General features: G+C 46.7%; 2 protein-coding genes across 6 annotated transcripts in view; one reads left to right on the top strand and one right to left on the bottom strand.

Moving 5' to 3' along the window:
• LOC112142294 (cyclin-dependent kinase 2 interacting protein) overlaps window positions 1–2,786 on the top strand; it is an 8,654-nt gene extending 5,868 nt beyond the window's left edge. For all 4 annotated transcript variants that reach the window (XM_024265561.2, XM_024265562.2, XM_024265560.2 and 1 more), the window contains exons 4-5: window positions 2,288–2,417; window positions 2,525–2,786. In XM_024265561.2, coding sequence (XP_024121329.1) covers window positions 2,288–2,417; window positions 2,525–2,727 — 333 coding nt within the window. In that variant the 3' untranslated portion in view covers window positions 2,728–2,786. The remainder of the gene's footprint in view (window positions 1–2,287; window positions 2,418–2,524) is intronic.
• Window positions 2,787–4,577: 1,791 nt separating this feature from the next.
• On the bottom strand, window positions 4,578–16,557 carry znf839 (zinc finger protein 839). Of its 2 annotated transcripts, none has more exons than XM_024265558.2 (10): window positions 15,731–16,557; window positions 14,515–15,537; window positions 11,656–11,787; window positions 10,437–10,559; window positions 10,279–10,371; window positions 9,382–9,528; window positions 9,198–9,302; window positions 7,617–7,704; window positions 7,437–7,545; window positions 4,578–5,685 (listed from the first exon to the last, which is right to left on the bottom strand). In XM_024265558.2, exons 1-10 carry the CDS (start codon window positions 16,277–16,279, stop codon window positions 5,157–5,159), a joined length of 2,898 nt encoding a protein of 965 aa, XP_024121326.1. In that variant the 5' UTR covers window positions 16,280–16,557; the 3' UTR covers window positions 4,578–5,156. The 2 variants fall into 2 exon arrangements, with proteins under 2 accessions (XP_024121326.1, XP_024121325.1); XM_024265557.2 differs by having other exon boundaries at window positions 4,578–5,709; window positions 15,731–16,556.
• Between the last annotated feature and the right edge of the window lie 4,330 nt (window positions 16,558–20,887).

Genomic DNA, 20,887 nt, shown 5'->3' with positions numbered 1-20,887 from the left:
ATTTCTCACTTACATCACAGTCCAGCTATACAGTAAAGGGAAGGGGGGAGGGGTTAGTGCTTAGCAGGTGAGTTCAGATCAAAGGTCAGCGTCAAGGGCAGCGATGGTGCGTAGGGGCGGGTAGCGAGCTGATCTCACAGCTGCACAGCAGGACGCCTGAGGACGTCCGTCGGTTCCAGAGGGTTCATTAGTTTAATTTTTCATTGGTTAATGCATTTATGTTTTAGACAGGGTGTTTATTTTTTTCTGTAGTCCCTTCTTGAGTTTACTATCAGGATTGCTTTAATGTCAGATGTAAAACATTCTGTCTGTGTAACTTTTTTTTGTGAAATCCATTTTATTTGAAATGCATTGGGCTCTGTGAGTCAAAGTGTTACAAGTGATTAGACTGCTTGGTTGTTTGAGGCATTTTTCCAAGGAAGAAAAAACAAAACAAAAACAAAGCTACAAATAACAGGTTAAACAAAGGTTATTTTGCTATTATTTTTCTGGTCCGGCCCACTTGAGATCAGACGGGTTGAATGCGGCCCCCGAACCAAAATGAGTTTGACTCCTCTGGCGTAGAGGGTCGATCCGCCCTGCATCCCACTCATGTTGTGTCTCTTGATGGCGATGGCATTCCCCAGAGGAAGCATGCAGATGTTCAAAAGCAAGGGGCCGAGGACATAACCTTGTGGAACACCACATTTTATTTTGTGGACCCCAGAAGAAAGTGTCCATGCTTACCAAAAGTTTCTGTCTATGAGGAAGGATTGAACCACTGAAGAACAGTACCTGAGAGGCTGTGGAACAGGATCAAGTGATCCACAGGATCAAAAGCAGCACTTAGATCCAGTAGCATTAACACTGAGATCTGACCTGACTCAAGAACATACCTCACATCCCCACCGATCTCTGTGGTTCGTTATGAAACCAGGCTGCTTTATCTCAAAGATGTTTGTGAGAGAAACTCTTTCAGCTGAATAGAAACTGGTTTTTCTAGAATCTTGCTCAAAAACGGGGAGTGGAACGATGGTCTGTAGTTACGAAGAACTGAAGCAGCTCAATGGTTTTCTTTAGTCTCACCGCCGTGAAGAGACTTCACCAAGTTTAAAATGAGTCCCGAGAACCGTAGAATGATTGAAAACGTGAGGATGGGATCTAAAAACAGATCAATAGAAAACTCGACCGAGTGCTGCAGGTCCAAACTGTCCTCGGGTATAAACCATCTCCAGTAAAAAGGCTTTTGATTGGACGGAGTGATCTGAGTGCTGAGGTGGTCTGAAGTCTTCGCACGATGAGGCGGTACCAGCATGATGTTTTTATTATAGAGTTAAAGAGGATTAGATTAAGATGAACGGACACTGAGGTTCTGGTCACTTTCAGTAGGAATTCCTGGTCCATTTTACTGCTCGATTATATATAAAGATATTAATAGTTTACCAGTTTCTTTTCTCCAATGTCTCTCAGCCACTCTGCCACCTGATACTATTCACAATCCAAGTTCAGAAAGAAAACTCTGATGATCCAGCCTTGTAGCAGCACTTAAACGCATCACTCACATGAATCTGGAGATGTGGAAAATCTCATGTCCGGTTTGTGCCCAAATATGGTTTTGTGTAACAGCCGATTGGTGTGTGTTGTTTTGAGCTTCTTTAATTTAAAGTTGTATTTTGTCATTTTTGTTCATGTGAATACACAATTACACACAAAATGTATGTGTTACAACTCACACAAATGGGATGAGACCGTTTTCTCTGGTACGGAGGCTGCTCCTGACTCAACAGTCTGCATTGGAGGATTGCACCCCCTGGTGGTTGCATTTACATGTTTGCTGATGAGCAGGAAGCAAAAAGACGGACACTCGGATCAAATCTGAGGGTCCAGACCCCTGAAAATGTTTGACAGAAACTCTACAGACCATCAGCTGCTCATCCTCTGTAAATTCATGTTCTAACGATGTAGAAAACGTAAAGACAGAAACAGACGAGCTGCTGGATGACCTCCACTGTTGTTGCTTTGCTAGTCATCACTGCAATAACACGCTAGCAGTCTAAACCACACATGCGCTGTGAAACCGCTCAGTGGAAATGAGGCTGAACAGAAACGCTTGCTAGAATGAACTGGATCATCCTGTACTAGTCTTCAGCGTACTACTCCTTACCAACTCGCTCAGTGGAAGCGAGGCTTATCCGTTCTCCTCTCAGACCTGAACTCTTCCTTCCTGCCGTCTGACCCTCAGTTCTTCACTCACATAGTCTCTCAAATGTGAATCTGATGTTTGGCTGTGATGTCGTCTTCTGCTCAGACTGCCATCGTGGCCAAGATGGAGCGTTTGGCAGCATCGCAGGAGGCCCTTCGGGAGCTGGAGGAGTTCCGCTCTGGCTCTGCAGGAGGGGCAGCGCCGCTGTTCCACAGCTGGTCCGCCAAACAATTCGGCAAGTCCACAGCATGCTGCATGCATGTCAGCAGAGCAGCAGCGCCACACGCTGGGCTTCTTATTTACCTGTGGTTTCCATGGTAACTGAGTTCCTCTCCGTTTCAGAGGACACCTCGCAGCTCCTGCTCTCTGCTTTCACCGAGGAGCTGAAGCTGAAGCAGGTCATCGTGCAGGAGCTGGCCCACACCGCCTCCTTCGACCTCTCCATGGTCTACCTGTCCTGCTGGCTCCACCAGCCCAACATACCCCCCCAGAGCCGGCTCACGCTGGAGGCTCTGCTGCTGGAGACCGGGCACCGCACACTGTGAAACGTACTGGTGTCAGAGCCTCCACTTTTGTCTGCAAAGATTAAAATGAATGAACCTGGTCCACTGCAGTGATGCTTCCAGAACCAGCTCCACTTTCAGCGGGTCCCAGCTCGAACACAAAACTCGATCTCGTCCCCTCAGAACGCAGTAGATCTGCAGTCCCTGAACCACCTGCCCCAGAACGATATTAGACGTGATTCTTCTTAGTCTGTCACAGGGTTGAGAATACGCTAACAATAGGTGGCGCTCTTTTCCATGTCTGTGACAACAAAGAGACCTGTACAACGCCACAAAACCCACTCCGAGACCCTCACGACGCAACCCGACTCGAGCCCCGTATGACGCCACAAAACATTAATCCGAGATCCATACGACGTAGCGAAACCCGACTCAAGAGACCCGTACCACGCCACAAAACCCGACAGGGAGACCTGTACGACCTCATGAAACCTGACTCCGAGACCTGTAAGACGCCACGAAACCCGACTCAGAGACCTGTAAGACGCCACGAAACCCGACTCAGAGACCCGTAAGACGCCACAAAACCCGACAGGGAGACCTGTACGACCTCATGAAACCTGACTCCGAGACCTGTAAGACGCCACGAAACCCGACTCAGAGACCTGTAAGACGCCACGAAACCCGACTCAGAGACCCGTAAGACGCCACGAAATCCGACTCAGAGACCCGTAAGACGCCACGAAATCCGACTCCGACACCCGTACGACGCCGCGAAACCCGACTCCAAGACCTGTACGACGCCACAATACTCGAATCAGAGACCCTTACGACGCAACCCGACTCGAGCCCCGTATGACGCCACAAAACATTAATCCGAGACCCATACGACGCAGCTAAACCCGACTCAAGAGACCCGTACGACGTAGCGAAACCCGAATCGGACACCCGTACCATGCCACGAAACCCGACTCCGAGACCCTTACGACGCCACGAAACCCGACTCAGAGACCCGTACGACGCCCCGAAACCCGACTCCAAGACCCGTACGACGCCACAATACACGAATCAGAGACCCGTATGACGCAGCGAAACCCCACTCCGAGACCCGTACAAACCACATAACATGAATCCGAGACCCGTACGACTGCACGAAACCCGACTCAGAGACCCGTACGACTGCACGAAACATGAATCCGAGACCCATACGACTGCACGAAACCCGACTCAGAGACCTGTACGACGCCGCGAAACCCGACTCCAAGACCCGTACAATGCAGCGAAACCCAACTCTGAGACCGGTACAACGGTTTGTGAAGACAAATGTGGGCAGAAAACCATTCTAGAAAAAACATTTGTGAGGTGAGCTCACATGAAGCCGCCATCCATCTGCCTTCATTGATAGCGACGGTAAACCATCCACTGATGGAGCGCTTACCAAGAAAGACGTCTTTAAAAAACTGACTGACCAGAACATCGGGGAGGGAGGAAATGTAAAACCTGATGCAAAAAAACCCCAAAGAACTGGACATTTTTCATCGGCTCTTGATGACAGCGCGGACATGCTGCACACAGTGGAACAGTACGGTTCTACGGACAGCTTCTGTGCAGAATCCAGACGGAACCGGCTACTTGGATCTTGGAAAGGATTTTTTTAACCTGGTTTTGTGTGGCTTTCTGGAAAACAAATGTTTGAATCAAGTTTTGTTACGGACTTCACCTCCTATCGGAGAAAAAGTTAGGACCCCTGAAGTCGATTGTAATGGAAAAGCCGGCTTCAGGGTCACTCCCTAGTGGAGTGTGGCACGTCAGGAGCAGGGCCCGGGTTCTGAAAGCTTCAGCAGAGCCCGGTTCTGCAGTAGGGCCCGGTTCTGAGAGAATCAGCAGTCGAGTGCGACACACTGCTTTATTGGGAACAGGATGCATGCTGCACGGACCATTCAATGACAGAGACCGTCCTCCATGCTGCGCTCAGCTTATCGGTCCAATCGTTCGGTTCCGCTCGTGAACGCTGGATTTTATCAAAAGTAATAAAATAGTGCAACTCTTTTAGACTTGGTTCTACACATGTATCTACATATAAACATTCACACACCAGCATCTACATTCAAGTCCAAACATGAAACACTGAACACGGGCCGAGCCCACTCCCTCTAAAAACTGCAGGGGGCGCTGATGCACCATGGAACACTGATTGTCGGTCTGCAAATGAGGACGCGTCCGACAGCTGATGATGACGGGGAACTGCAGGTCAGGAACCAGGAGAGGCGGGAACCCCAGAGGACCCGGCCCAGCAGGGTGGACCCCCTCACGCCCCCTGCAGGTAGATGAGGGTACAGCGGGAGAGCAGACGGAGCTGCTGTCAGACCGGACTGACCGTTCTACATAAAGTTCACGATTTCCATCCATCTGATACTTTAAAATCCTCGGGTTCGGACGAGGTTCTGGTCCGTCTCAGCTCTCACCGAGGTTCAGTGAGGAGCTTTGGCGCCATCTGATGCTTCGATGCCGAGCAGGGCCTGGACGGCCTCCAGAGGAATCCCTTCTGGGGTCTGGATATGCATGGTGGTTCCATCCGGTCCATTTACAATGACTATGCCGTCTGAGCCCGGCTCTGCCAGCTGGACCGTCAGCCCCTCTGTCTGAATGTAGATCTCCTGACCCTCCTGCAGTTCTTTAGACTCGCATGGTTCTTTTGCTCCACACTGGGTCTGGGAGGGGAACTCAGTCTGCTGGATCTCAGTCAAATTCTGGATTAAAGCGGGGCCAGATGTCTGAGCAGATCCAGACTCCGTGGTCTTAGTGGATCCAGGTTCCGTGGTCTTAGTGGATCCGGGCGTAGATGTCTTCTTTTCTGTGCTGGCATCAGAGGAGGAACCCAGCATGGTCTCCAGCTCAGTCACATGGGCTGTGATTTCAGGGGTGGTTAGGACCAGGTCTGCACCTTCAGAACCATCAGCTGGACCCACTTCAACAGGGCTGGCAGGAGGTGGCGGCTGGCTGGAAGGCACAGAACCGGAGGAACTGCAAAACCATGAAGAACATTCAGACGATACCGCATAGCTTCCAATAGTGGCTGGTCTCTAATAGACGGCAGTCTGTAACAAACAGCAGTCTGAAATAAACGCCGGTCTGTAATTAAGATCGGTGTATTATAAATGGTGGTCTGTAATAAATAGCGGTCTGTCACAAACGGCAGTCCGTAATAGGGCTGCCACAAACGATCATTTCAATAGTCGACTAATCTCCGATTATTATTTCCGATTAGTCGACTGATCGGTTCGTGCGGCGACTGGATGTAAAACACACATCTTAACCATAATTAGCTTTAAACTTGAAGTGTTTAAGCTATATGCTAACTAAATATAAAGACAATAGTTTATTAGCCTTTAAGGAATCATACAGGTTTTCTCCTTAATTTGTTTCTGGCATTAAAGCGAGACTTAAATCAAATGATGTAATCTGAATCAACAACAGAAAACTTAATAAAAGCCTGCAAGTATTTTTTAAAGCTTTAATATGTATATTTAATAAAACAAGTGAAAAGTATTTCAAAAGCTATTAGCAGCCTCTCTGTCTGCGCGGTGAACGTTTCAAAATCATGATCGCGGCGCAGAATATAAATGAAGCCTTGGAAGAGCGGTTCATTTCCAGTTTAAACTCATAACCCACGCCGCCCTCGCGGCGTTTGGTTAGAAGAGTACGGATTATGAAACGTACATCAAGCAGACAGAAGCGCCGTAGACACGGATCTGCTGCAGATCTGATGGGTTATCTCCAAACAGCGCATTAATGCCAGCCGAACACGATCCATTTAAGCCTGGAAAACTGCCACGGCAGAGCTAGCTGTGTTAGCGCCGATGTTAGCATAGCTAGACGAAGCTCTCTGTTCAACGTGATCAAACTCAGTCACAACATGCTTCATCTTCATGCACCGCCATAGCGATCTCATGGAACACAAGTTCTGCCTTAAAGAAATGACATTGGACAATTTTCTTCTTTTATTTTTCTTATGTTTCCAAACATTTTCGAGTTCCGTTAGCGTGTTGTTGTGTAGTTGTTGATACTCCAGCCTACCCTGTAACATCACTGCTAACCGGATTAGCACCACTGCGCATGTGGGAAGAGAACGGCAGACCCGGCATTAGAAAACGCGCACCATAGTTTTGAGATAAAAACAAGGAATAAACAAAAAAACGACGCTTTGACGACCAAAATAGTTGTCGATTATTTTAGTAGTCGACGTATTCGTGATTAATCGAATAATTGTGGCAGCCCTAGTCTGTAATAAATGGCAGTCTTCAACAGACGGCGGTCTGTAACAGACGGCAGTCTGTAATAAATGGCGGTCTGTAATAAACAGGGGTCTGTTATAAACCTCAGTCTTTGACAGACGGCGGTCTGTAACAGACGGCGGTCTGTAACAGACGGCAGTCTGTAATAAATGGCGGTCTGTAATAAACAGGGGTCTGTTAGAAACGGCGGTCTGTGACAGATGGCGGTCTGTAGTAAAATGGTGGTCTGTTATAAACCTCAGTCTTTGACAGACGGCGGTCTGATACAGACGGCGGTCTGATACAGACGGCGGTCTGTAACAGACGGCGGTCTGTAACAGACGGCGGTCTGTAATAAACGCCAGACTGATTGACACATTTTTGGAATAAACGGCATGACTACTACTGGAAGATATAAGGTATGCCCATCCGGGCTGTAACAACACACCTGTCGCTGAGGAGGTGGAGCCAGCTTACCTGGAGGACAACAGTTTCGATCCGGCTGACAGCACCAGAGGTGAAACAGACACGGAGCAGGTCTTTAGGGGGCAGTTCAGCGGCGGGAAAGAGGTGATGGTGGTACTGCCTGGGAGGAAAAGGGGGAACATTTCAAGCTAGAACAGGTGACATGCCCCGCATACAGGTGAGTTTCGGTACCTGTCTGAGTCCTGTCTGTGCCGTTCTGCTGAACTGGAATGCTGTTCTCCATCTTGAACCTCTTGGATGGTGGTAGCATCTTGGAGTTCTGAAGTACAAAAACCCGGTCAGGTCTGAAGCCAGAACCACTTGCAGGGGAACATTTAAGAACTTCTGCATACTATTTATCCTTCAACTGTGACTGGAAAACCTTCAGGTGCTCCTGGTTCCGACATGTTCTAGAACCTTGTTCTAGTTTCACTAAATGAGAAATTCCCGCAGTTTTATAATTTCAGGATAAGCCTGCACAATAAACCGCAAATTTATCATTCCCACAGTATTATACCAATGCAGTATGCATACCGCAAAAGTGGCAATAAGAGGTCTCCTTACATGGTAACACAAAGCCAAGTTACTCACTTTAAGATGTGTTGAAATGTGTAAAACTGTTGCAGTTCATTTGGAAATGTATTCAATACCCACCTACCTGTACTATTCTTTATTGTAAAGAACACGATTGTATTCCATTTATTTACTGGGCTTCTATTTTGTTCCAACTACTCATTCTATTTTTGGTAGGTACTTGGTACGGTGAAAAATATATTTTCTTTGTTTTGAAAAAAACTTGCACTTTAAGTTATGTTGAGTTATTTAAATAAAACTGCTGGAGTGAATTGAAAACATAGTATTTGTTTTTCTATTCGTTATTTATCGCGACACATCGTCATCACAGTTTCAAATACACATCCATCCATCCATCCATCTTCATGACCGCTTCTTCCCTTTCGGGGTCGCGGGGTGCCGGAGCCTATCCCGGCTACTGAAGGGTGAAGGCGGGGTTCACCCTGGACAGGTCGCCAGTCTGTCTCAGGGCCTCAATCACACCCATTCACTCTCACATTCACACCCAGGGACAATTTAGAGTCACCAATGAACCTATGAAGCATGTTTTTGGACGGTGGGAGGAAGCCGGAGTCCCCGGTGAAAACCCACGCATGCACGGGGAGAACATGCAAACTCCACACAGAAAGGTCCCAGCCGGGAGTCGAACCGGGGCCTTCTCGCTGTGAGGCAAGAGCGCTAACCACTGCACCACCGTGCAGCCTCACATATCGCATATTTTTCTCATATTGTGCAGCCCTATTTCAGGAGAACTCAAAGAACTTTGATTTGTCCCAAGTATGAAAGATCTCTGATTTCTGTTCATGGGGATTAACTACTGAACTCTAGGGAACCCGCTGTGTGTATCTATTTGTCCAAAACTCGGGTTTGGGTGTGAATCTACTTGGACTGGCACAATGAGTTGAGACCTGCGCTGCCAAAGAACAGTCAGCTGAAAATAATTTCACTTCATTTTGCTTTCCAAAGGCATAATATCCAGCACCAAGCAGTTCTACTGCAGCCCTGGCTCTGTTCGAATTGGGTCACCTTTTTGGTTTTGAACCTCCCTGTCAAATAAAAGACGCCATTTTGAAGGTGGATCTACATCTGGGTCTCTGCACTCCCAAGCTCTGACTGTATTCCTGTTGTAAAACCCAGATCCAGTCTGTACCAGAAACAACCTCCCAGGATCTTAGAAAGCATTCTTGAAAAGATGGTTACCCCCAAGTATCGCACGTTCTTGCTAGTCACACTTGAACTTGGAGATGTTCCTGGAACCACTTTCATCCTGTTGACCTCATCGAGGATTCCTAGCGACCGGGCCACCTGAAACCAGAATGCAGCATGACCTGCCATAGCCACAATCCTTTACCAGCTGCAGGGGCTTCAGACGCGTTCACCTTACCTCAATGTTCCTGACCTCCAGAGGAGTGGCTCCCCCCTGAGGACAGGTGATGTACTCCTGGGCAGCCTGTCGCACCTGAGCCTGCAGGGTCTCAAATTCTTGATAAATGGCTGGAAACTGAGAGGAAGCCGAACCCCTCCGCTCCACCTAAACCGGCCAAAAGACACGACACGTCAGTAGAGCCCCTGGAGAAAAAATACGGCCCCCCGACTATGGAACAGACAGAGAAGGAAACAGAACAACCCTGACCTTCTGGAAACTACCTTCTGAAAACTACCCCCGACGTTCTGAAAACCATCCCCGACCTTCTGGAAACAGCTTTATCAGACGGACTGTAGCGTCTGTAACTCGACTATCTTGTTGAACTTCTTCAACACGAGTGTCAATCATGCGTCATAAACAAAGCAACTAAATGCGGCGTTGGCGCTCATTCCTTGATGAACACGAAGAACCGAGCAAAAGGACAAAACAGAAACCAAAAGAAAAATGTTTAGGACAGACAATAAAGAAACAAAGTCCTCCAGAATAACTAGTTCCAGTTACTTTCAATCACCCAAAACCTGAAATGTTGAAAGTAAATATTTCCATCCGTCCATCCACACAGAGCTCCCTTGTTTATTAGCTCAATGGCCTTGTAATAGAGTGACCCCCCTGAGTTCAAATCTTGGCTGTCATACCCAGAGTTGGACCGAAGGGGTTTAACTACCAAATGGATCCCCAGCTCTCACCTCTTCCCCCCCACATCTTTGTTTACCAACGTTAACGTCAGTAAAACTCCTAACTACAGACAGGAACATTTTCACACTTTTCTCTCAGGTTTAGGATGAAACAAACATCAAGATGGTGTCGGCGTGGGGGGGTCAGGGTAACAGTGATCTGGTTCGCCTTCAGTCGTACCTTTGCCAGGAGCAGCTCCCACAGACTCAGCACCTTGGTTAGACGAGGAAGCACGATGTCCATGAGCTCCTCATCATCACAGCGTTCGGCCAGCTGCGGAGACGGCACACATCAGAAGTCTGTGACTCCGCCCCCTCGTCTCACCTGTTCCTTCTTACCTCCTGCAAACGCTCACGCCTCCTCTCCACCTGCTGCTCCGTTGTTACCATGGGCGCACCAAGTTTTGGAGGCCGACCCCGCCTACCCCGCTTGCTCATGAGGCTCACTGCTACCTGAGAGAACTGACCAATCACATTCACTGGTTAATGATCATCCTGACTGTCAAGAACGGAACCAACATACTGACGTTCTGCGGGCCAGAACCACCAGGTTTTAATAGCACAGAGAACTTCAACATGACAGCCATAAAAAACACTGATGAGACTGAATGAAAACCAGGTCAATGTGAGGGTATCATCTAGATTCCTTTACACTCACAGAGTTGCTGGAGCCCATCCCTGTACAGCTTTCTGCTTCTTATTTAATGTCTGTTTTCATGGCTGGATGGATGGATGGATAAAGAAATGGATGGATGGATAGAGATGGATGGAAGGATGGACAAATGCATGGACAGATGGATGGATAGAGAGATTGATGGATGGATAAATGGATGGAGGCGTTGGTGGATGATGGATTGGACTGCTTGTAGTTCCTAGAATTTCTAAAAGTACAGTTGGAGGTAGAACCTTCAGCCATCAAGCCCCTGTTCTATGGAATAAGCTCCCAGCTCATGTCAGAGAGGCCAGCACAGTTTCTACCTTCAAAACTAGCCTTAAAACATTCCTCTTTGGACAGGCGTTCTGCCAGGCTAGCTAGTAATCAGAGAATATTCCCTCTCCTGTGGTCCTTGTGAGGCTAGATTAATAAATTAATATTGATGCGTTTAAATATAAATTTAGATTTTCTATCATTATTATTCAGATCAGCTCTGGGGTTCTGTTCTCTATTCTCATCTACTTCTCCTCTCTTCTATTCTTTATTATTTATTGTATTTAGTTCTCCATGCTTTTGTTGGTGCAGTTCCATTCACATGTTGTTCTTCTTTCCCACTCTCCTCTGGGGAGCGGGAGAGATTTCAGATCCCCGGTGGATCGCCCACGCTCCCACTCTTGGCCGTGGACCACGCCCCCGACACCATCCTGCATCTCTGAGTGAGAGTGATTCCTGCTGGGTCGTCTGTCCTCCTGGTCGTGGACTGCACTGGTTAGAAGTGAGGATGAAGACGTGTCGACTGTGGAGATGTTTGTTCTGCCTGTAAAGGGTCTGAACCCCGTCCTTCCTAAAGGGAGACACCTGAGTGGCCTGAACAAAAACGGTGTTCATTTATCAGATCCGTACCTTCGATGGCAGCCCCAGGGGCCGGCCTCTCCCTCTCCCTCTTCCTCTCCCCCTGCCCCGTCCTCGGGGGCGTCCTGGGCCCCGATGATGGATGCCACGCATTCCCACGGCGGACGCAGGGCCCCCGCCCGTCTGAAAACCAACAAACACATGCTGAGGTTAAAACAGAGCAAGCCACACCCCCCAACCCGCCCTTACCAACTGGTGAGGATGAACTGTATGATTCACCAATTGGCACCATTTAATGAGTAAAAGAACGGAGCCGAGAACAGAACCAAAATCCAGGCGTCAGAACAGGAAGTGAAGTGACCCGATCCAGCAGACTCCTTCACAACCAAATAAGGAGTTGAAACATAAATGAAGTCAGTAAACGGACCACCGTCACAGCAGAACCCATCGACCGGGCCGTGAACCATTTCAAACAGAATCTTTGGTCAGAACTTTCCAACAGAACACACCCCAATCCAGAACTCCTGATGACACAGGCTAGAAGCAGAACCTGCAGAACCACAAGCAGCTGGATGACTGGAAACATCACTGACATCATTCATCTGAATGTACGCACTCGCCGTGTTTGACATTTTGCAGGGAGACGCAGCGCTACACAGATCGCCTGGACTCAGGTGCATGCCGGGCAGTTTTTTCGCTCTGACATCATCAAAATGTTGTGAGAAAGGGGTGGGTCTAAGGTACCTACCGAAGCGAGAGCAGCAGGTAATCTGGCACTGCAATGACTGCAAGCCGCTTCTGTGGCTACAAAACAATCCATTGTCTCTGGATGAGATCATGGACCGCACACGGAGACGCGCACGGCTCACCGATGCTTCTGTGCAGATCTCTGCCCCCCTCCGTGACCAGCTTTTGATGCAAACTCCTCCCACAAGCAGCGGGAGCTTCGGGTTAACACACAAGCATCAAGCAGCATCTTTTGCGCACATTAAAACAAAGATGGACAGGAATTAGTTTTCTGAATCGGATTTGGTGTGAACCAAGGATGGGCGATAAAACAATAGATATATATTGCAATTGAACTTTTTCTCAATAGAGGAATGAGTCCATCACGACAGACTTTTATTTTGAAGGGTCTGAACTTGACACTTGCCAGTTGGGAGCATTTTCTCCTCTTTGGTGAGTAACATTTAGAGAGTTATTCGCTACATGGCGAGTAAATGTTTGCAATTATTTATGTTTATTAGCTCTCATTTTGGTCTTTTTTTTTTACCTCTCCACTTCCTTCGTCTGCGCTACAGGTAAACGATCGATCAAAATCGCCACACCCCCACGGTCCCTTCCACTAATCGTCTCTATGTAACGTTTAGTTCCAGCTGATGAAGCTGCAGAACATCAGGTGATTTTTTTTAAATTAAGATTAAGAAAACCTTTATTATTCCCACAGTGGGGAAATGGCAATATGCAACAGCACATGTACAGTCAGAATAAGATTAAGTGAGAGAGGATAAAATAAAATATACATTATAAAGAGCTTAAAGCGGTTAGATAGACACTAAAATGATGGATACATTGCCGTCTAGTTCACAGTTTTAGCAGCAACAGCCTGTAGCTGATTTTATATGAGAGTTAAAGCAGCAAATACACAGCCGGGTGTACCTCCTCCAGATCTTATACCCATACACAGGGCTCTAAATTAACCTTTTGGGCTACTAACCAGGGTGGCCGGCAATATTCAAAGTCTACCAGCCAAGTCTGGACTTTACTAGGCCAAACGTTTCTATGGGAAAGTAATTTATGTATTTTCAAGCAAAACATTTTATTCATTTATTTTCATTTGATGATTAGTGTCTCGCAAATAAAAAAAAAAACACTAATAACAGTTGAACATGCTTTGTGCCAAAGCAGCGGAGCAGCAAAGTTTGTGGTTGACTGCTGGATGCTCACAGATGTCGTCAACGTTGTGCCTCACAGTCTGTTTTTCAAGATGTTTTTTAAAATAATTTTTAATATTTTTTTGCATGGTAGTGTATTGCATTCAATTAAAAACATGAGACTACCCTTTTTTAATTGAATATATTTCTATAAAGATAAAAACTAGCGAAAATAAAATAATTGTTTTAAAGTTGTTTTTTTCAAGAATGTCATGTATAGAAAAAACATGTATATTGAAAAATATGCAACATTTTGCCTTATTGTGCGTTCTTACAGATCAGTGTGTTGTTGTTCTGTCATTTCAAAGAGTAACAATGACATGGAGCTAAATGTTAGTGTGTTGACTGAAATTAGTGTGAGCAAATGCTAGAAGTTACCTGTGCACGTGAATGCAGCAATAGCGAGCTCTTACTGAAATCGCATAAGTTCAGAAATTCCATGCAGTCCCTGAATGCACCATCAGCAGCTGCGAATGTGAGGATTAAAGGCGTGAAATCTACACAATAAAGTCAGAATTAAATGTTTTGAACTAACTCTGTTATGGATGTTTGGGGCAGAAAAATGAGGAGGGATGGTAGACACTTAAAAATCACGGTTTTAAGTTCGAGTTCCTTGTAATTGAGGATGAACAATGCTTCACTTGCCAAAGTGACTAGTGACAAAGTTTTACTCGCATTTGTCGGGTATTAATCTAGAGCCCGGTCCGTACACAGCATCCAGTGTGATGTTGATAAACACGCTTTACTGACACAAATGTGCTTTAATATGTTAGATTTTAAACCAGACAAGTCATACGGAAAACATTTTATAAGACCAAGATATCAAAATTTAAGGCTTTTGATGCTTTGTAAGGCCTTATTTCCACATTTTCAAATTCAAGGCTTTTTAAGACTTTTTAAGACCCACGGAACCCTGTTGATGACCACAATGCGATTTAGCATTAGCATGATCCACCCTAACCCTTAAGGTACTCACCCTGCTGGTTTCCATGGCAGCAGGTCTGTCCTCACCCTCCTCCTCCTCCCCACCTCCCTCCTCCTCCTGCTGCTGCTTCCTCTCCTCTGATTGGTTGTCTTCGTTGGGGGTAACCGGCGTGCTGCTCAGGTCGGGTTCTCCATGGGTCGGGTTCAGCTTGTAGTGCCGGTTTAGGCCTCCGAGGCCGATGTAAGCCTTGTCGCAGGTTTGACAGCGGTGGGACCGGGACTTGTGGCTGTAGGAGAGGGCAGGGCCACTGTTGGGGCCAGACCCGTTTCTCCGGGAGCCCTCCCCGTCCTCGTCCTCCACGCTCATGTCGGAGTAGTCGTCAGAGTCCGACTGGTGGCTATCCGCCAGGTCCTCGGTCTTGATGAACTTGTAGTCCTTGGCTTTGTACTTGGGGGGTCGCGAGACCCGACCTGAGCGAGTTTGGACCTTGGCGGCTTTCTTCTCCTTCTTTTTCACCTTTTTCTCCTTTTCCTTGTCCCTCTCCTTTCTAACAATGGGCGTGGCCAAAATGTCTGGCTTCGCCACGGCCTGTGCAGCGATCTGAACCGGAGCTGCTGCCGGGACCGTGGGCGGTTTATCGGGGGCTTTGCCAGCAGAGGTCACTCCACCATTGTGGGGCGGTTTAACAAGAGGGATGCTGATGGTACTGATGGAGGTGGAAGGCGGGGCTTTGACTACTGATGCAGGTGCGACCCGGATGGCTGTCCCTGGCGGTTTCTGACTGGGAACCGGGCTAGCACCCGTCAGCTTCTGAACCAACGGCAGCAGGGAGCCGACGACTGGGGCAGGGCTTTGCAGAAGTAGCTGGATGGGCGGGTCGCCCGGGTTCTGCTGCAGAAAGAACTGTTGGCCCGTCTGACTGACCACCGGCTGGATGTGGATGATCTGCGCGCTGTTGCTGGCCGGCAGCTTCACTTGCTGGGGACTCGAACCCACAACCTTCTGCTGGGGGGCAGCGGCAGACCTCCCTTCCAGTTTGGAGGGAACCTGGATCTGGATCCTCACCGGTTCTGTCTGGAATCATAGATCACATGCTTAAAACAGAGGAACCAGTGAAAACCAAACTCACTTTGGACTCAGTTCTGGGTTTACACACTTTTGGATCTTTATGCTCAGACCACGGTTCCAAAACACAGATCCAACTTAAATTAAGGTTTCAAGCCTTCAATCAAAAGGAACCAAACAGAACTCTGAAGTCCGAACCTACCTGAACCGAGCCCCCACTCTGCATGGCAACCTGCTGCGCCACACTCTTGAGCTGATGGGAGGCGTTGTTCTGGTTCTGCTGTGAGACCTGGACCTGGCTCTGGGCCCTGGTGACCTGGTTGATGACCTGCTGCAGCTGGCTCGGATCCAGAGCCGTGTTCTGGACCGGTTTCAGCAGTTGGCTCTGCTGCAGCAGCTGCGCGGCTTCGGTGTCGGTCACCTGCACGACCTGCTGCTTGCTGAGCTGGGTCAGAACCGCCTGCTGCTCCTCGGCCGTCAGCCCGCTGCCCTCCACCAGGCTCCCGTCGGGCTGCACGTACAGGATGGTGGTGTTGCTTAGGTCCGCCAGGTCCCCGAAGCCCGCCGGCGCGCTTTCTGCAGCGGGGTCCATCTGCAGGCCGTCCCCGCTGCGCTCGGCGGCGGCGACCGGTACCTGCTCTCCCGGCACCGCGGGCTGGTCGGGGGGCGGCGGCGCTGCGCCGGGGCCGAGGCGGTTCCGGGTGGGCTCCACGATTCTTATTGTTCTGCTCTCGTCCTCCACGTCCGCCATTTTGGCTGCGCGGAGCGGCTAGCTCCGTCGGTCCGGAAAGATCCGCGGCCGCCGGGGAGGTCCGGACGGACAGAGGGCTCCGTCAGCAGCGAGTGTCTGGAGGAAGAGTCGGTGCGCGGCCTGGACGCTAGCCTTAACGGGCGGCGGTACCGCGGGAGGGGGCTGTTAGCGGGACGCGGTTTGAACAAGCCTAGCTAACCCTCTCCGAGAGCGGGAACTCCGGATTCCCGGACCGGATTTCGCGGCTCTGGATCTGGACTCGGCTGCGCATGCGCAGTTCCGCTCAGACGGGCCTGCTGAACCTGAAGGAAGGAGCCTGCAGATTCATATTACTGCCGGAACGCGCCGCTGTTTCTTCGTTCATTTTAGTTAAGCAAAATAAAAGCAACAACTATTGAAAACATGCAGGAAAAGTCACGTCCTCATCGGAGATTGAAAATAAACCACATTTCTGTTTCTTTTAAAATTATATTATTTTTGACATGTTTGGACTAAAACTTTTTCTTTTCCTTTGGGCTTTTCCCTTCAGGGGTCGCCACAGCGAATCAGTTTCCTCCATCTAAGCCTGTCTTCAGCATCCTCCACTCTAACACCAGCCACCTTCATGTCTTCATTCACTGCATCCATAAACCTCCTCTTTGGTCTTCCTCTAGACCTCTTTCCTGCAGCTCTAGACTCAGCATCCTTCTACCAATATATTCACTGTCTCTCCTCTGAACATGTCCAAACCATCTCAGTCTGGCCTCTCTGACTTTATCTCCAAAACCTCTAACATGTGCTGTCCCTCTGATGTATTCATTCCTGATCCTATCCATCCTGGTCACTCCCAAAGAGAACCTCAGCATCTTCATCTCTGCTACCTCCAGCTCTGCTTCCTGTCTTTTCTTCAGTCCCACTGTTTCTAGTCCAAACAACATGGCTGGTCTCACCACAGTCTTGTACACCTTTCCTTTCATTTGTGCTGAAACTCTTCTGTCACACATCACACCTGACACTTTTCTCCACCCATTCCAACCTGCTTGCACTCTCCTCTTCACTTCTTTTCCACACTCTCCATTACTCTGTACTGTTGACCCTAAATACTTAAACTCCTCCTCCCGGACTAAAACTCAAGATTAAAATTGCTGAGATAAAACAAACGAACAAACAAAAAATTTTTTTTCTTTAGATGTACTATTACTGTATAGTACAAATAAATGTACAGATGTATAGATGTACAAATAGAGAACAGTTGTTTATTTTTTCAATTTATTTATTTTATATATGTATTCATATGATCATTGAAATTTACTAAGCCCTGGATGACAAAAAGTTTTTTAGTATTAATGTTGAAGCTAACATAGTAGACTCGATGGAGAGCTTCAATATAAATGGAAATCATAAAATGAACAAAGTACTGCAATCCATGTTCCTTGGAGAAGTCAGTGTGATATATTATCCAAAGTGAAAAAAGTGAGAATAAAACATATATTGAAAGCGATGGACTGGATATGTTGATTATTAAAATAACTATTGACTCCATTATTCAACCTTTGACGTTTGTATGCAATTTATCAACAGTCAGATGTCTTTACATACAAAATGAAAGTGGCGAAAATAGTCCTAATCTACAAAAGGGGTGATAAAGATTGGTTTAATAACGTCAGTTCTGTATCAATGCTCTCAATTTAAAAAAATTATTGAAAATGGTTCACTATAAAAATTAAGTGTTTTCTAGAAAAAAAATCACGAATTGGTGAAAAACAATACAGATTTAGACCAAATAGATCTCTAACACTTGCATTAATTGAATTAATGGACAGAATTACAGTTTCAATAGATGATTGACAGCATACAGTTGGGGTGTTTTATTGATTTACAGAAAGCATTTGGTACAATCAATCATAATTTGGTTTTGTATAAATTAATGGGATTAGGGGTCCATCATTTTAATGGCTTGAAAGCTATTTAACAAATCAGCTGCAGTTTGTACAAATTAATGAGGAGAAATGAAATCTTCAAAAAGTTGTAATCGGGGGTCCCTCAAGGATCTGTTCTAGGCCCTTTACACTTTGTTCATTAATGACATCTGCGATGTTTTCAAAACAAATCAAATCTTGTTGTTTGCAGATGATACTTCTATTTACCTCTCTGGAACAGACCAGCACAATTAATTGAAATCACAAAACTAGAATTGGATATGACAAAAACAGGCTTTTGTGATAACAAATTATCAATAAACTGGGAAAAAAAATTATGATTTTTAGCAGCTGTCAAAATAACGAAAATATAGCACTCAAAATTGACCAAATTCATATCCAAAACTTAATTAAATTAAATTTCTTGGAGTTCTAATGGATGATAAACTTAAATGGAAATCACATGTTAATGACTTAAAAAGTAAAATTAGCAAAAACATTGGTATTTTATATAAAGTAAATGATTTGTTTAATAGTAATTCCTTGCTATTTTATACTGCTCTTTTATTCTTCCTTATTTCAATTATTGTACAGAAGTCTGAGGAAAAGCTTATTCTACTCACACCAAGTCTTTGTTTCTGTCACAGAAAAGAGCAGTAAGAATTACCCATAAAAAAGGCAACATACCAATCATTTGTTTGCAAAATCCTATTTGCTTAAATTCCCGGACTTGGTTGATTTAAAAATTTTGTTGTTCATGTTAAAAGCCAAATTTAATATATTGCCAGACAATATTCAGTCTTTATTCAAACCAGCTTCTAGCAAAAGGAAATATAATTTTAAAGCACAAACAACTCTGAGACAGACCCATATTTCAGTTCAAGGCATTAGACTGTGGAACTCATTAGATATAACATTTAAACAATGTATAACTGCTACTAAATAAAAAAAATACTCAAGGACAAAGCATTGAATAGATATATTACAATGATGGATGGTAAATAAAAGAAATGGAAGTAGGCCTCCACTGGATTAGGAACAGGGTGTGATTGTCAGTAAGAATCATTTGAATGACTTTATCTTGTTTCTGTTTGTCATTGTTAATTTGTGATTGATTGGTAGGAGCAGATATTATTATAAGATGAATTACTTCTGTCTGGTCATGCCCTTTTTTCTTTGTCATTTTGGAATATTTGAGCTGGCATCAACAATAAACAATATTTAATGGAAACTATCTTAGGGTTTCTGCTGCTCCCTTTACGGGGTGCCACAATTATCCGCCTCCATCTGTCCTCCTCTGCATCCTCCGGTTCTCCTCCTCTCACCTGGTATCTCCAACATCAGCATCATTTTACCAACATGCTCACAGTTCCTTCTCTAACGTATCCAAACATCTCTACCTGCTTCCAGAACCTCCACCATGGCTCTCTGATGAATCCCTCCTGATCCGTCCCACAGAGAACCTCAGCATCTCCATCACTGCTGCCTCCAGCTCTGCATCAGTCTTCGTCTACACCTTTGCTTTGCTGACACCGGAAACCTTCCTCCATCTGTTCCAACCTGCTTGAACACGCCTCTTTCCTACGCTCTCTTTTGACCGTAAGAAGTCTGCCTTCGATCATCTGTTGGCCTGTTTTCAGATCGCTCCCAGTGGTCTTTTCATGACGGCCGTGCCGTTTTTAGGCCAAAAAACAAAAACTGTGTCGTTTTCTCCCATCTGCAGAGCAGCAAGAGTTCAAGTTTCTGTGAAGGTCTGGAGGAATTTCTGTGGACGTCTGGAGGAGTTTCTGTGAAGGCCGGAAGTAGTTTCTGTGGAGGTCTGGAGGAGTTTCTGTGGAGGTCTGGAGGAGTTTCTCTGGAGGTTCAGAGGAGTTTCTGTGGACATCTGGAGGAGTTTCTGTGGAGGTTTAGAGGAGTTTCTGTGGACGTCTGGAGGAGGTTCTGTGGAGGTCTGGAGGCGTTTCTGTGGAGGTCTGGAGGCGTTTCTGTGAAGGTCTGGATGAGTTTCTGTGGAGGTCTGGAAGATTTTCTTTGAAGGTCTGGAGGAGTTTCTGTGGAGTTTTTGAGGACTTTCCATGGAGGTCGGGAGGAATTTCAGTGGAGGTTTAGAGGAGTTTCTGTAGAGGTCTGGAGGAGATTCTGTGGAGGTTCAGAGGAGTTTCTGTGGAGGTCTGGAGGTGTTTCTGTGGAGGTTTAGAGGAGGAGTTTCTCTGGAGGTCTGGAGGAGTTTCTGTGGAGGTTTAGAGGAGGAGTTTCTCTGGAGGTCTGGAGGAGTTTCTGTAGAGGTTTAGAGGAGTTTCTGTGGAGGTCTGGAGGAGTTTCTGTGGAGGTTCAGGGGAGTTTCTGTGGACGTCTGGATGAGTTTCTGTGGAGGTCTAGAGGAGTTTCTGTGGAGGTTTAGAGGAGGAGTTTCTGTGGAGGTTTAGAGGAGTTTCTGTGGAGGTCTGTAGGAGTTTTTTGTGGAGGTTCAGATGAGTTTCTGTGGACATCTGGAGGAGTTTCTGTGGGGGTTCAGAGGAGTTTCTGTGGACATCTGGAGGAGTTTCTGTGGACGTCTGGAGGAGTTTCTGTGAAGGTCTGGAGGAGTTTCTGTGGACGTCTGGAGGAGTTTCTGTGAAGGCCGGAAGGAGTTTCTGTGGAATTCTGGAGGAGTTTCTGTGGAGGTCTGGAGGAGTTTCTCTGGAGGTTCAGAGGAGTTTCTGTGGAGGTT

This window comes from Oryzias melastigma, unplaced genomic scaffold (genome assembly GCF_002922805.2).
Source record: "Oryzias melastigma strain HK-1 unplaced genomic scaffold, ASM292280v2 sc00254, whole genome shotgun sequence".
Lineage (NCBI taxonomy): Eukaryota > Metazoa > Chordata > Actinopteri > Beloniformes > Adrianichthyidae > Oryzias > Oryzias melastigma.
Note: the sequence above shows the minus strand (reverse complement) of the source record. Positions and strands in the feature narration are given on the sequence as shown.